At 36.4% G+C, this 17,030-nt stretch overlaps 2 protein-coding genes across 3 annotated transcripts; both read right to left on the minus strand.

Annotated features, from left to right (window-relative positions):
• Positions 1-1,623: 1,623 nt before the first annotated feature.
• Positions 1,624-2,001, minus strand: LOC145059550 (uncharacterized). The gene has a single exon (XM_079007388.1). It carries the CDS (start codon positions 1,999-2,001, stop codon positions 1,624-1,626), a length of 378 nt encoding a protein of 125 aa, XP_078863514.1.
• Positions 2,002-10,176: 8,175 nt separating this feature from the next.
• LOC145057816 (zinc transporter) lies at positions 10,177-12,782 on the minus strand. Of its 2 annotated transcripts, none has more exons than XM_079005718.1 (4): positions 12,528-12,782; positions 12,376-12,433; positions 11,056-11,780; positions 10,177-10,952 (listed from the first exon to the last, which is right to left on the minus strand). In XM_079005718.1, exons 1-4 carry the CDS (start codon positions 12,540-12,542, stop codon positions 10,497-10,499), a joined length of 1,254 nt encoding a protein of 417 aa, XP_078861844.1. In that variant the 5' UTR covers positions 12,543-12,782; the 3' UTR covers positions 10,177-10,496. The 2 variants fall into 2 exon arrangements, with proteins under 2 accessions (XP_078861844.1, XP_078861845.1); XM_079005719.1 differs by having other exon boundaries at positions 11,056-11,767; positions 12,528-12,781.
• Positions 12,783-17,030: the final 4,248 nt, after the last annotated feature.

The raw sequence follows: 17,030 nt of genomic DNA on the forward strand, positions 1-17,030 counted from the left end.
GTACTTGAGAGCCGCATGATCCGAATACACTATGACTTTGGTGCCAAGTAGATATTGCCGAAACTTCTCCAAAGCAAACACTATAGCCAATAGCTCTTTCTCTGTGGTTGAGTAGTTGCTTTGAGCATTGTCTAGTGTCCTTGATGCATAATAGATCACGTGGGAGGCCTTCCCGTTCTTTTGACCCAAAACGGCGCCTATCGCATAGTTGCTTGCATCACACATAATCTCAAAGGGAAGGTCCCAATTTGGTGTTTGCATGATGGGAGCGGATGTAAGCAACTCTTTGAGCTTGTCAAAAGATTCTTTGCACGCCTCGTTGAACTCGAAATCAACCTCCTTTTGCAAGAGTTGGCACATTGGTCTTGTTATCTTTGAAAAATCCTTGATGAACCTTCGATAGAAACCTGCATGGCCCAAAAAAGAACGAACTTCCCGAACACAAGTCGGGTAAGGTAAGCTTTGAATAACATCAATTTTGGCCTTATCTACCTCAATTCCTTTTTTAGACACAATGTGACCCAAAATGAGACCTTGACTCACCATGAAATGGCATTTTTCAAAATTTAGAACCAAATTTGTCTCAATGCATCTTTTTAAAATTTTGGTGAGATTGGTCAAACACTCTTGAAAGGAGTTGCCATATACCGTGAAATCGTCCATAAAAACCTCAATTATGTTTTCAACGTATTCCGAAAAGATACTAACCATACAACGTTGGAAAGTGGCCGGGGCATTACACAATCCGAATGGCATTCTACGGTATGCGAAAGTGCCAAATGGACATGTAAAAGTTGTCTTTTCTTGGTCCTCCGGTGCCACCGGGATTTGGTGAAAACCGGAGTACCCGTCTAGACAACAATAATAGGATTTCCCGGCCAACCTTTCTAACATTTGGTCGATGAAAGGCAATGGGAAATGATCTTTTCGTGTGCTTGCATTGAGTTTGCGGTAGTCAATACATACTCTCCACCCGTTTTGCACACGGGTAGGGACCATCATACCTTTGTTGTTTTCGACCACCGTGATTCCCGTCTTCTTTGGAACGACTTGCACCGGGCTCACCCACTTGCTATCCGAGATTGGATAGATCATCCCCGCATCTAGGAGCTTCAAAATCTCTTTCTTGACCACTTCCATCATTGGCGGATTCAACCTTCTTTGTGCGTCCCGTCTCGGCTTTCATTCATCCTCCATTAAGATCTTTTGCATACAAGTGGAGGGGCTCAATCCCTTGATATCCGCAATCGTCCATCCCATGGCTTCTTTATGCTCCTTCAACACCTTGATGAGTTGTTCTTCTTCAAATTCGGTTAAGTGAGTTGAAATGATAACCGGAAGGGTTTCATTCTTTCCCAAATAGGCATACTTCAAGTGTTGAGGTAAGACCTTCAATTCCAATTCGGGTGGTTGAACAAGGGATGGGGGCAATTTTGTATGAGTTGGGGGCAATTCAACTTGCTTGACATCTAATCTTGTGGATTTCTTCATCTCCATTTTATTTACCAACTTCTCAACTTCCGGATCCAAAGAATAAAGTTTTAATTGCTCGGCTAACTTCCCACAATCGAATCCTTTGCTTAAGATCATCTCTAATATATCACCGTTAGATAACTCGAACAATTATTGAGTGATTGGCTCGACAACATCAACAAAGTACAAAGATGAAACATCACTAGGATATCTCATGGCATCATAAATATTAAAACTTATTGTTTCACCATCAAACTCCATTGTCAAACTTCCCGCATACACATCGATCTTCGTCCTAGCCGTCTTCAAAAACGGTCTCCCAAGCAAGATTAGAGCCGATTTGGAGGACACTTGCTCATCTAGATCAATCACATAGAAATCCGCCGGGAAGACCAATTGGTTCACTTGCACTAGGACATCTTCCAAAACACCTCTAGGAAAGACACTTGATTTATCCGCAAGAGAGATTATGACACCGGTTTCACTTAAGGGTCCGACATTCAATGATTCATACACCGAATAGGGCATGACATTGATAGAGGCACCAAGATCAAGAATAGCACTACTAAAAGTGACATCTCCAATCTTTCAAGGAACCGTGAACATCCCGGGATCTTTGCATTTGGGTGGAAGTTTCCTTTGTAAAACCGCGGATGCGTTTTCATTCATCAAAATTTTCTCATTTCCCTTCAACTTCCTCTTGTTGGTGCAAAGTTCTTTCAAGAACTTTGCATATCTCGGAATTTGTTTGATTGCATCAAGTAGAGGGATGTTTACTTCCACCTTTCGGAAGGTGTCCAAAAACTCTTTCTCTTCCATATTCTTCTTTGAAGTTGCAAGTCGGGAGAGGAACGGTGGTTGAGTGGCTATCGGTGTTACTAAAGGGGTAGTCTTCTTTGGGGCTCCGACTTGTGCATCGTTCTTGACTATAGGTTCTTCAATGGGAATGATCTCTATTTCTTCCTCTTCTTCCCTTGGCTTCTTCTTTGAAGTACTTTCTCCGGCTTGTTTGCCACTTCTCAAGGTCACCACATTGACATTTGGGTTCTTTTCGGTTTGAGAAGGGAGTTTACCACGGGATTCCAACTTGCTTATAGATGTAACTATATCTCCCATTTGTGCTTCAAGGTTGGAGATACTAGTCCTTGTCTCTTTTTGGAAGTGTTGGGTACTAGTGGCTAGAGATTTGACAATGTCTTCAAGAGACATTCCGAAGCTACTTGGTTGAGATTGAGGAGGTTGTTGATGATGATGTGGAGGGTGCGGTTTGGGTTGATAGTGTGGTTGTTGATGTTGGTATTGAGGTTGTGGTGGTGGATAGGACGGTCTAACCAATGCATTTTGAGGCAATGGTCTTGAGTTGTAGCTCATGTTGGGATTTGGCTTCCAACTCGAATTATATGCATTTTGGTAACCGGATGGTTTGTTGTGGTAGTTTTGGAACTCTCCCGTGGCATTCACATGTTCCGCATCTTGAAGGACGGGACACATATCCGTAGGATGTCCCATTGTTGCTCATATTCCAGAAATCATCACTTGTGGAGTTTGTCCCATGGCTAGCTTTTGGACAACGGAGGTTAGATCTTTTATTTGAGACTCAAGATTTGACGTTCCCACTTCATTGACTTTGTGCTGTGTGTCTCTCTTCATGTCTTGGCAAGGGCCAAAATGTTGTGAATTTGCGGCTATGGTGTTGAAAAGTTGTCTTGTTTGTTGTGGGGTTTTACTAAAGACATCTCCACCACTTGAGGCATCAACTAGTCTTCTCTCCATTGGCAACAATCCCTCATAGAAGTGTTGAATGAGGAGTTGTTCCGGAATTTGGTGTTGTGGGCAACTATAGCACAAGTTGTTGAACCTCTCCCAATAATCATGGAAAGTCTCATTTTGACCTTGGCGGATTCCACAAATCTCATTTCTAAGACTTGAGACTCTTGAGGCGGGATAAAATTTATCAAGGAAAGCTCTTGCCATGTCGGTCCATGAGTTGATTGACCCCGGTGGAAGATAGAATAACCAATCTTTTGCTCTATTGGCCAATGAAAAGGGGAATGCCCTTAGCTTGATTTGGTCATCGGTTGACCCTTGTGGCTTCATGCTAGTGCAAATAATGTGGAACATCTTCAAATGCTTATGAGGGTCTTCATTCTCCAATCCATGAAAAGTTGGTAGATGATGGACTAAACTTGACTTCAACTCCGAGCCTCCTTCCAAAACCGGGTAATTGATACCGGTTGGAGTTTGTGTAACATCGGTCTCCATCATTTGCCTCAAAGTTCTTTCGGGAACTTCTCATCCGTCCGCCATTGCAATTGGTTCAATAATGGGTGGGTTTTGTTGTAGGGGTGGTGTTTCGGGAATTTCTTGGCGAGGGTCGGGACTAGAATCGGGTTCTATATCACTTAATGAAGCGGTTTCAACCTCCGGGTCCCCGTGGGGGTTAGAAGTTTGACCACGTTCAACTCGTTTTTCCTTCGCCAAACGCCTTGCTTCTTTTTCGATTTCCGGATTGTAAATCAAGTCACCTGTACGCTGAGATCTGGGCATAGAGAAACAAATTGATTAAAAATAAACCAATCCCCGACAACGGCGCCAAAAATTTGGTGGTTGTCGAGGCCAACACAAATAATAACCCTAAATATTACACACTAAAATAGTGTATAGTGGTAAAGGGATCGAATCCACGGAGATTGGTTCAATTTATAACTCTATGAAAAATCTCTTTGTAAAAATACTTGTAAAATGACAATAAAAATAAAATGGAGGGTTTTGGTGTTTTGAAATACTTGAAACAAACTAGACTTAACTATGATTTAAAAAGACAAATGCAACAAAAATAAGAGTTTGATGTAAAATCAATAAAGGAGAGATGGTTGACTTAAAGTTTCCTCACTTTGACTTTTGATGAACATATCATTAGAATCCAATGGTGCAATACTTTGATTTAAATCCTTAATTTGGCTATAGCAATCCAAGGAGCTTGAGATTACCTAGACTTTTCTTAATTGTTGAAATGGCTAGAGAAGCTCATAACAATTTCCTTAGTCAAAGTCACTAATTCCAAATAGCATGTAATTAGTGAAAGTCAACTAGCATTAAGAACCAAAAAGTCACCAAATCCAAGAGGGGTCAATTGCTTTCACCACCATGTTGGAGGAAATGTTTTTATGATTGTGTGAAGCAAAAACAACACAAAAATCATTTGTTGCTTGCTAATTTGAGGATCATTTACTTAATCAAGAAATTAGCCAACTAATCACCACAAACATATTTAAACTCATGAATAAAAACATACTAGTAGTGATAATATGATAAAACACAAAACAATTCCATAAAGATTTAAGAACAAGTTCATGGATTCTTCAACATCCAACAAAAGTTCAAAAGATTCAACAAAAAGTCAACCAAGATTTGTTTAGCCAAGCATGGCTAAACTCAAATGAACAAAGTTAGATAAGATTGTACCAAACATTTGACAAGATTCAAGAGATGAAAAGAAGATATTCTTCAAGTGTTCTTGGCCTCCAAAAGTGCTCCAAACTCCAGAGAGAAAGTCTCAAAATCGGACCTTCAAGATCAGGCTAAAGAGGCACACCCACCTTCCCAATATAGAGCTCTTAGCAAAATCCCGAAATTGCCCTTGTCAGGAACCCATGCGGGCCGCGGGGAATCTTACGCGGGCCGCGGGCTCTGACGAGTATTTTTGGGCTTCTTCAAGTTTTGGGCCCCCACAGCTAATCCATTGGCCCAGTTCGAATCCAATCAACTCCTAGCCCATTTTTCTTCAATATTTCTTCAATTAAAGCCCAATTTGTCTATCCACATCACTCTAAACTTCCGCTAACTCCCAAATATTGATCTTGCACACTCAAGAATTCTCCCGCGTCTTTCAAATTTAAAGCTCAATTCTTCCAAGCCTTCAAGCAATTGACAAGTCCACCCCATGAGTCACCTTCATAGCCATCAAGCACGAAATCCCCAATTCCCTTCAAGCCCAATCGCCTCCCAAGAGTGCCGCCCCGCTAGTTTCCAAGAAAATCTGCAATAATGCTCAAGAAACTAGAAAGTACCCCGAAATGGCCATAAAAATAACAAAAGGGAAAATATGCATGGAAGTTAACTAAAATGCGAACGAAATGTACTAAAATAAACTATAAAAAGAAGTAAATAAAATGAAGCTATCACTCTTAGTCTACGGTCTCCCTCTAACCGAGTCGTAATTCCTTTCTCGAATAACATCTTACTTTTTCCACCACGTTGTGGTACCCCATAATAACACGCCACGTGAAAGTACTGTAACACCCAAATTTCCATTTAATTTAAATAGCTACAATTATCGGTCATAAAATTAAAGTGTGAGGTTATAAATTCGGTTCTTCAAATTTCAATAGTTAATTTTATAGTTCAAGACTAAGTATTGGGGTATGAAATTAAATTATAATTACTTGAAGGTCAAATCGATGATAGTTGGAACTCTGAGGAGCCGAAATGAGAGTTGAGGAATTAAAAGTATGAATATTGCAAAGATGGGCAACGAGGTTATGTTTTCAAACCTAGGGACTTAATGAGAAAGATTTTGGGTTCAATAAGGGGCCTTAGGGCTGAATTTGGTCAACCACTTAAGGACCCTTAAACACAAGTTAACCCAAATAACCCTTTTGCTGTGGAATTCCTATTTTTGAAGACCTTACAACAGTGTTTGGACGATCCCCGGAGATTTCGGATCATCGAGAAATTTGGAGTGTGGCTTCCTAAGACGTATATTGAAGTTTTGACCGTTGGAATTTTAATTTCAAGTTCTGGAGCTTGATTTACATATCGTAGATCATGGCAGAAGTTTTAAAGTTTGTCGAAATTGTTTTAGGTGTAAGGCATGTATGGAGCCTTCAATCTTAACAATTTAGATATGATTTTTCCATCATTGAATGTATTTTAGATGTATACATATTTTGTGTGTTATTTGGGGCTGAACCATAGTCATAGGGTTAGGTGCTTGGATCGAAAACCTTATCCCCAAAGTTGAAATGTTGTTAAGAAGTCACTATTTCATCCTTGTTTCGTAAAAATATACAAAAATCATGGTTGCTCGGATTTAGGTTCCATCAGTGCCCAAAGTATATTGTTTGATTTTAGTATCTCCATGATTTTTTCCTTGATGTAAATATGTTTCTAACTAGGGTGAAAATCGTAATTTTCGCTGACTGGTATGGAATTAACTGCATTGATATCCCATGTTGTAAAATAGATAGTAAATTGTAGAAAAACCGTATGGACTTGTACAAGTAGTCCATGAAAAGCTAAAAGACTGAAATAATGGATTATGGAAAAATATTGTAACTTTTGCAGGATGTGGCGGTGTTAAAGTGGCCTTAAACAGGCTATTGTTTCAGATCTAAATACTGAAATTGAGCCTAGTAGTTTATCTATATGTTTAGGGTAAATAATAGCCATTTTTAATCATGATTACCATTATAAGAGTTTTTCAAGGTGATTTTTTGTCGTTGGATTCTCGGGCTACAATTTGAGGTCTACTATGTTTTTAGAGGTGAGTTTCTCACTACACTGTGTGATGTTGAGTATCATTTACTTTAGTTCGTGTGTACTTATAAAATGTATGTGGGTAGCACTAGGTTGGGATTGTGTCTAGTGGGTGTATGATATTCACTCAAAGTACCGACGAATACGTATAAGAGGGGTCAAAGTACTGACTGAGGGATCACGCGTAGCCATAATGTCCCAAGGGCTCGACGCACTGAGCTAAGGGGATCAGGTGTATCCAATGTGTCCCAATAGGGTTAGGTTCGTGGGATCGGGCTTAGCCGATGTGTTCCAATGAGATTATGCTTATTTATGATTTGTTCTTTGACCTGCATGTGTGGTTTTGTAGTTACTGTTGTTGATGCATATATGTTAAGGTAAAGCTTGTATGCAATTATATTGTGTCTATGTGAAATTCACTAAGATGTGTTCCAATAGGGTTTCCCCTTAAAATTATTGTTTCGGGGTCGAAAGGTACTCAAGATGACAGGGTATATTGGTACACACTGGCTCGAGTCGGAGTGACATAGATTTTCATGATACGTTGAACTATGTTGTCTTTTGATTTTAAAACTTAATAATTTACAATGGGTCTTTTTTATTACTTTGATTTTGGGGGTTGGTTTTGAATCTTTCATTAATAAAAGTTATGATTTTTAGTTAAACCTATGTTGTTTTAAAAAGTTCAAATTTATTGAAAATTTTGGGACATTACAAGTACGTTGCCTTCTACTTATGATGAGAACCTCGTCCTTTTTACCACTCTGGATACCATGTCGTGGTGGCTGCATATCAACAACTTAGCTGATTACATTCCAGCTTTGGGGACATTTTCTAACAATCTTCAAACGTGCATAACTTCTTCGTTCTAAACCCATTTTCCATGATCTTTATATCCACGCGAAGGTGAGGATGAGTTCTACAAATTCATTAAGTCTCTTTTTATGGAATTAATATGATTCTTAATCTATTAAGTCACAAACTTAGCCTAAAAAGCATAAAATTCCCATTTTACCATTTTGGCCTAAATGCATCTTCTCTTGCATTTCTTCTCTTGAACTCACTTGTCTCATCTTATATACACGACTTAAACTTATCTTGACCAATTTCATGAAGTTACATCTTCTCAATTCATGAATTTCCTCTAAATGACCAAATTGCTTTTTTGGTCAATTATTTACCCAAAGTAAAATCTCTCTAAATTCTGGTTTCTTACATTTTGTGTGCTTCCTGTTTATTTTGACCATTATACCCCTGGTTGGTTTCTTAGTTAGTAGCTACCATCATGGTCTCTTGGAGTTTGCTATAATGTTGTGTGCAACAACTTTGCCTCGGTTCTTTGTTGGCTCAATGGTGCTTTGTTGAGCTTGTTTTTGGTGCTTGTTCATTGTTGTTTGTTGTGACATTTTCTTTATGTTGTGTTGTGTTGTTTTTGGTTCTTGTTGTTGCTACTAATTGCCATGTTTTCAAAATCGTTGGACCTGCCTAAATTTTTTTGCCCTTATTGTTGTAATGGTTGTTTTTTGGTGTTTTCTAGATCGCGGTTTCAAAGTCACTTCACTTTTTGAAAGGCTTTTTTTATTCCTCTGGTGTTATTTCAAAGTTGGATGTTATTTTTTGAAGTAGTATCACAAGTTGGTACCTTTATTGCGTGTTTGGTGCTTTGGTGTTGCTTTAACTTTTAGTTCTCCTATTATTCATTTATCTTTTTGTTTTCTGGTGGTCCTCTTTTGTTGTCTTAACTCCCTTGTATTTGGTCCAGTTTCATATTGGCTCCGTTTTTATTTTAATTCAAAGTATTTGTCATTCAGATAAATAAATTTAGAAATAGAAAATAACAAAATGTGAGAAATTAATATGCAAATCATAGTGTGATGTTGTTAGTGTTGTAAAACTTGGTCTGGCAAATACTCTAAATTGGCCCCTTAGTGAGACGAGTTAATCCAACTTGGCCAAATTACTCGAAAATTGGTAAAACACATCCTAAAATATTCAAATGATTTGGCATCCTTAGAGCTTCTAAAATTAACAAAAGGTTTTTTATTTAATTTTAGAAGTTCGGTTTAATATTTTTTTTGGAACGGTGACATGTCTCAACAAAAACTTTTTCGTATTATTTCAATGAAAACCCCGAGATCGAATCATCAAATAGGACATATACGACTCCATAGAGATTCTAGTGAGAAATTTCCCACACGAGAAAATAATTTTAAAAAGGATTTGAGGTAGTTATTGATTTCCGTTTAGTTAATTAACAGTTTTGACATATAATGAATTAATAATTTTTTGGAAAACCAATTATTTTGGATAAGAATAACTGTAATAAAATGTCAATTTCTGTTGTATATATTATGGAAAACGATGAAATTCATATCTTCTTTTTCTTTACATTCCATAAGCAAAATCCATAATCAAAATCATGAAAGATGTTCATTGAGAGATTTATGAACGTTCCTTAAATCTGTGTTTTGACATCGAATTATGAGTGGAAAAATATCGAGGAATACGTATCTTTCGTTTTTGGATCATTGTGCACATTCTTTTTAATGGTGATATGTCCTCATGCATTAAATGATTGGCCGTAGAAGATGATTGGAATCAATAAATAGTATTTTCATTCATCGCTTGTTTGTATTTAGGTTACTAATATATATCGTATGTTTGTATTTTAAAATGCTAATTATTTAAGTTTTTTTAACTTTTACCAAAATTGATAAATAAACAGTTATTTTTTACTCGATATTACTTCTAAATCTAAAGATAAACTTGTAGTATTTGCTTAGATTCAAAAAGTTCATTGTAAAAAAAATTGTATATATATAACTTTATTCATGCATACGTCATTAACATTCACTTTCCATAATATTCCTAGATCTCCAAATTGATTTTCGACCCATGCAGCCTCTATTTGAATTTTTAATAAAACGTTGATAGCCCATAATTAAATTCAATCGAACCAACTACAATAATTGAATACAGAAGCCAAAAAGATCCAATTAAATAGTCAAGCAATAATATAGAAGAACAATATTTCCAATTACACCTAACATTAACCAAAACCACATATATAAAGTATAAACCATTCATAACACCGAAATCACGCATGGGTTTGTTCTTGATATGATATTATACTTCCACATAAAAAACCAAAAAACCCTAAACAAATACAAAACACTAATTCCATAAAGACATAAACGCTTCACAATCGCTCCCAAAAGGGCTCTCCAAACAGACAAACACACTTCTAAATGAGTTTCATCTGATTGAGCAACAAGACAAATGAATTCTCTGAAGTCTAATCTCTCGTCTAAAACCACAGGATTGACAATTACACACGTAATATGATAACAATATACACACTTTCTATAAAAACAAGTGGTAAATTATATTAAATTTCCGAATGAAATTGTTGTTTTTAACTTGCAATATTTTTAGCAAGCTTACTTTCATTTCCCTAATTCTTACATTTTTGGTGTTTACATTATCTAAGCCCAAGCTGCAAGAGAAGCCATTAATCCAGCTCCAAGAAAAAGTGCAACATAAGACACCACTTGAAGCCTCCCATTACATCTCATCCTCTTACTCAAGAAATCAGCAGCAATCAAATCCACCAAAGCCATATAAATCAATATACCAGCAGAAATGGAATCCAGGATTCCTTCAATCACTAAAGCTCTTGGGCTATTAGGATTATAAAACTTTGATATTCCAGTTCCAATTCCGACACCCACAGGAGCAGTTATTGCAAAAAAACACGCCATTACTATGGAATGAAGGCTCCCGAATTTGGCTTGTGATATGCATCCACCAAGTGCAAATCCTTCAAAGAATTGATGGAATGATAATGCCCCTAATAATGGTCTGATTGTACATGGGCTTTGTGAAACTCCTAACGAAAGTCCGATGATAATCGAATGTGATATAATCCCAAGTTCCAAAACCTGGTGTTAATGTTATAAGTCAACGAGTCAAACATCGGATAAAAGATTATTTAAAGTTAAAAAAAAAAAAAAAAAAAAAAAAAAAAGAGTATCAAAAGTTTACCTGGGAAACAACAACATGACGTATGCCATTGTCATCATCATCATTATCGAGTCCATGTGAGTGAGACTGCATATGGGAATGTGACTCGACATCGGAAAAATTACTCGCTTGCCCTTCACATCCCTCCTGGCCACTTGCATGGCTATGTCTATGTTGTGCAACATGAGCATGCATGCCGACGATATGAATCCCGCTCCCATCCTCTTCTCCAAACACCTTCCCGTGGTGGTCTTCTTTTCCGGCCACCGGAACTATCCCGGCCTCTGCAGCCATGTCAACTGACTCGACTCTCACAGCTTGGATTTGCTTCTCATGTTTCCGTTCATAGTATTGGGTGCTAAGAAAGTCGGCGAGCAATGTACCCAAAGCAGCCATCATTGCGATAAAACCAGAAAAAGGAAACTTTGACCATGGGTTTTTGGGAAGACATGTGTGGGTTAATGCTGACGTGGCGTCTGGTAGCATGTGGACGAATCCGGTGGCAAGGATTACACCGGCGGCGAAGGCTTTGGCGGCAAAGAAGAGATTGGTGTCTGTTCTGAGAAACTTACGTTTCTTTCCGATCAATGGGATGGCTACTCCAATTATTCCGGCTAAAAGGATGGAGGCCATGGCCACGAATTTAAGGATGAGAGCCGCCTTCTCATTCCGGCATGAGTCAAGGTCAGGTAACTCGCTGCAACTATCGATTGACATGGAGTCTGAAAGATTCCTGAGAATTGAACCTTTTTGAGGATCAAAATCAAAAGAAAGTAACTTAGAGTTTCAATATGAAAAGATCAAAGGGTTGTTGACCACTAAAGATGTCCTTTTATTTTTGTCTAAATTCACAAGCCTAGAGCCAGATAAATACTATCGTCTATCGGTGTGTGATATACAAGAGTTGTTCGAATTCGAAGATAAAGAAAGGAAAAGAGATGACGAATTTCGGGGAAAAGGTAAAAAGCAGCCGCTTTACAGAAATTGGAACACTCGAATCTTCGAAAATTGACTTGAGAGAAGAAAGCATTAGTCCACTTACGTGATCAGTAGCAAATTCCTCGAGAATATTAATGAGAACCACGTAATACAATCAAGAAAGACTACCGCAGCAATCAAGTGTCGAATGGAATTATGGAAAGAAGAGATGTATTGAATTTGCAAGAATATAATCAAACTATTGCATGAGGAAGGAACTTGTTTATATGACAATGTATATCAAAGTGAAAAACTTAGGCACTCTTTAAAGAAACCCACAAGATTCAATCTTGAATTAAATGATATTTAACAAAGATCAAAGATGTATGTATTGAAATTAATAAAAGGGTTTTTCGAAATTACCTTTTAACGTCCCAAATTTTCCTTTAAATTCTTCTGAATAAAGCAGAGGGAAGAGTTCCTGAGAGAAACAAAACAAGATTCCACAATACAACGAAAGGCCCAAATCGAAACAGAGGAGTTAAAAGGGGAAATTAACAAGAAAGAGAAAGAACCTCTAGCACTGACATGGGGTGTGTGAAATTGGGAAATTAGGTTTTATCGAAATCAAAAAGAGACACGGATCCCTAAATATCGTAGGTTCACGTCGAATCGTTTTGCTTCGAGAACGATAACTACGCCACTCTCTGGTTTCCAGCGCACAATTTGTATAGCAGACGGCTGTGGAAAGTGTGATCAAAAGAGAGAAAAATGTCGACATAGTTTCGCATATGGTAGAGATTCGGTGGTTTGGGGTGGAAAGAATACAGAAAATTTTTGAGGGTTAGAGAGAGGGTGTGTCGACACCCTTTGCTGTTTCAATTTCAGTCGGAGGACCTTCCTCTTTTGACACATGTTAGATTTGGTACTTCGCTTTTCAACTTTTGCATATTGGTCCTTCACTTTATTTTTTTGGATAAGGAGATTAAACCCCAAAACACCGACTTTGTTAGGTAAACAGAAAAATTGGTTCATATCCTCCTTAATAAATAAAGGTTTTTTTGCCACATGTCATTCGCTTATGAGTTTTGACACTTGTCATTTTGTGGTATTTTTGAAAGAAATATTACCCACTTGTAAAGTTTTGGTTTGTTTCAATTTTTAAAATCAAAGTCATATACTATATATGTAAAGTATTAAATATCATATATATACTATTAAATTGCAATAAATATATATCTTCGTTTCTTATTTTAAAGTTGTACATTAAAAAATATTAAAATTTCACACTTTAATGTTTAATTCTTTTTTAAATTAACCCGTGTAATACACGGGTCTCACACCTAATGGTTTATAAAAAATTATAGACGTGGTCTAACTTTTTTTTTCTTCAACTTGCAACTCTAGTCAAAACGTTGAAACTATTCTTTTTGTCTCTTGAAATGATTATTTTGCCGTTTTAGTTTCTTTTTTACATTTTCTTTTAAAAATGATTTAATACTCTATTATAATTTATAATTATAAAATATAAAAGTCCATCTATATAACTTTTCAAATTTTTAATAAAATCTTTCTTTTTAAAATCTAATTAATACAACCAAAACCATGTTATTAAAAATAAAATAAATATTCATTGGGTTTAAATATCATAAAAACATAATCAAAAGTTTAGCAGAAGTATCAAAAGAACATAGATGTAAGTGCAGTCACATTGCTTCTTTCCCCTTCTCACAAGAACAATACGAAAAACATTTAAATTTGACGGGTAATCACATAACTTAGTGAACTTCTAAGTATACCACATATTCTCATCATACATATAATGCGTACCCTTACGAATGCTATAGTCTAGGGATGAGCAAAAGGCCAGAACTGGACCGGATCCGGGAATCGGCTTCGGCCAAAATCAATAACCGAACCGGGCCCGGCGGTTCTACCGGTTCCCGGTTCTTGTCGTGTTTTCAAATGTTGGAACCGGTACTCGAAAAATAGCATCATACGGTTTCGGTTTTTGCCGGTTCTACCGGTTTCCGGTTCCAAAAATCCACAAAATAACGTCCCGGTCCTAGCCCGACCGGTTCCATCGGGGTTCGGTTCCGATACCGGTTCCGGCCGGTTCCCCCATCCATATGCTCATCCCTACTATAGTCTAACTATAGTCTCACAACATCATACGAATGTTATAGTACAACTATAGTCTATCATATAAATGTTATAATCCAACCAATCTTTTATACTAATGTTGCAGTCCAATCATAGTTTCTCATACAAATCATATACTACAACTATAGTCTTTCATATCAATGTTATAGTCCAATTATAGTCTTTCATACAAATGTTATAGTCCAAATATATAGTCTTTCTTACAAATGATATAGTCCGGTAATAGTCTTTCAAACAAATATTCGACAAAGTATAATCTTTCATAAAAATACTATAGTCTACCTATAGTCTAATCAGTCACACAGACGTACCACACAAATGACAAATAACAGCACACATAGTATAGTGAGAAAACTCACATGAAGCTAGAAGTCCAAGTCTCACACGCAATACTCCTAAAATACATCACTTATCACGAACCACCTATGTTTACCATTAGATACATCTTAGTAACTATTACCAATCAGAGGTCCAACCTCACTCCACAACTCGTGTCCATCAAAGTTTGACCAAAAGTCAAAGTTGTAAAAAGTCAACGGTCAACACAACCATCCATCGCGACCGGCCTTTGATCACGTCGTGACCACTAAAATAATCACGAACCAAATCAAACTTCGCACCACGACCAAGCCTTGGTTGTGTCGTGTCTCTTGGGTAGAACAACCACTTAATAAAAGTGTTTAATTTGTTAATCCAAAGACTATAACTTTTGATAAACCTTCTAAAGAGGTTCTTAATGGATAAAAACCCAAACTTTAGCCATATATAAACCTCTGTCATTCTAAACACCAACCCTAGATCCAAAACAAATCTAAAAATGTTAACTTTTCTTACATGGATCAAAGAGGGCTCAAGCATGCTCTCTTTTCACATATATAAGTCCATAAATGTCATATATGCAACCCAAAAACCTGGAGTTTCCCAAACTCCAAAAATATCAAGGCAAAAGGGACCAAAATGCATTAAAATGCACAAAAACACTAGATTTATGAAGTAGAATCATAAGGGTTGAAACTTCATTACTTGTTGAGAAGATAACTAAAAGGTTGAAACTTTTCTAGATCTATCTTTTTCTTGCTCGAAAAAAACAATCTTCTTCTTCAAGTAACATGCCAAAATTCAAGAATCCATGGAAAGAGGCTAGTGTTTCAATCTCTATGCTTTTGGAGGATGGAAGTTGATAAGAGATGAAACCCTATAAGTTAATGCCTTTAAATAGGGTCCAAAACCTTATACCTAGGGGTTTGAGCCATGGCCAAAACGAGTCATGACTTACTAAGCTGGCATGCACCGTGACCAACACATAGTCGCATCGTGAAGTCAATTCCATATCAAAACCTTCTTTCTTATTTTTCTTAATAATTAACTTGGCGACCTAAACCATACTCGAAAAATAGGCGTTACAACCCCAACCCTCCCGCTACTACCCCTTTGGTTAAGACCACACGTATGTCTTTGTTTCTCCTCAGGGTTGGTTATCGATACTTTTCGCCACCACCATTACAACCCTAACCTAAACCACCTCCACCAACGTCACTTTTCGCCAATGAAGTCACTGTTGATTTACAATTAGTTGAGTTCGATAAAGTTGAGTTCCCAAATCCTATAATTACAAATGAGTGGATATTTGTGTTTTAACCTCTATGTATTTTTAAATTCTTTTGAAATTTTGAGTTTAGTTCTCTTTAGCACTGAATTAGGTTACCATGGATCTAACCCGGTAAAAAACAAGAAAGGTTAAAAGAAATTATTATCATAAAAGTAAAGTAGTTAAGAATCATTAAAGTGGGTATTCTGATATACATTATGAATAAATTTGGGAGTTAGTTGTTGGTGTCATCAAGAAAATCATTTGGAGAATCTAAAAAACCTTGAGATTATGATAGATCTGATGGTGTTGATGATTGATACGTGTGAAACGTACTAATTTTAATTCCAACTAACTTAAACAAAAACAAACACACGGTAGGCAGTGTCATTATCGATTAACAGTTTAGTGAAGGTAAGCAAGGTATCGAACACAATGAACGGTAAACAATTAAAATTACTACTAATATTATCTAATTTAAACAATGAGTTAAAGAGGGGTTTTTATCTAGTTTTACAAGACTAAAAACTTACGCAATTACTTAAACACTTAGCAAGGACAATTAACGACTAAAAAGAGGAACAAAAGACAAATAGATTCAATAATATTAAAGTGACTTTCGTTTAGATTTGATTCACTTATTTCTATGGTTGATTTCGTGGCAAGTGCAATGGATTAATATATCATTAATTACCGATTTCTAATGTGATTAAGTTCATGTTCACTATTACTAGTCATTTAGCAAACAAATCAATTCAAGCAGTGATCAAGTGATAAAACTAAAGAGTTTACTAGTGTTCAATTTGAATCAAGCAAGACTTGTAATAGCAGTTAATTAAATTGGTTGGTTCAATTAACTTAATATGGTTGGTCATCATATATAGCTTACACATTAATTTAATTATTTTCTAGTTAACCCTAGGTTATGTTCACAACACTAGGCTTATAATCCTGTTTTCACAAAATCATAAGAGGTTAGCAATCAAGAAAGATGTTCATGCAATCTCAATAACTCATTAATCAACAAAAAATAATTGTCATTAACACATAATGTTCTTTTAACAAGCTTAACATGATAAATAATCAAATCAATATAATCCAAAGCCACTAAATCAAACCATAATAATAAGATCCTCTACTCTAAATGAAGTAGGGTGTTTAGCCCATTTAGCAGAAACAGTCATAAAAACGAAATTCATCAATGCAAACATAATGTAAAAAATAAAAAAAAATTTCGAAAAAAACCCACTTCATTTTGTTATTTTTTTCAATATTTAAGTTAATTTTTATCAAAAAAATAATTATACCAAAAATATTAATTTTTTGT

Source organism: Lactuca serriola, chromosome 6 (assembly GCF_051521515.1).
Source record: "Lactuca serriola cultivar US96UC23 chromosome 6, Lser_US96UC23_V15, whole genome shotgun sequence".
In the NCBI taxonomy this organism is placed as follows: Eukaryota; Viridiplantae; Streptophyta; class Magnoliopsida; order Asterales; family Asteraceae; genus Lactuca; species Lactuca serriola.

Coding starts and splice junctions, on each gene's coding strand:
- LOC145057816 (XM_079005718.1), bottom strand. Junction 11,781..12,375: donor AAAATTTGGGACGTTAAAAG/GTAATTTCGAAA, acceptor ATCCTCAAAAAG/GTTCAATTCTCAGGAATCTT. Junction 10,953..11,055: donor GTCATGTTGTTGTTTCCCAG/GTAAACTTTTGA, acceptor CATTAACACCAG/GTTTTGGAACTTGGGATTAT.
- LOC145059550 (XM_079007388.1), bottom strand. CDS start 2,001: ATGCCCTATTCGGTGTATGAATCATTGAATGTCGGACCCTTAAGTGAA.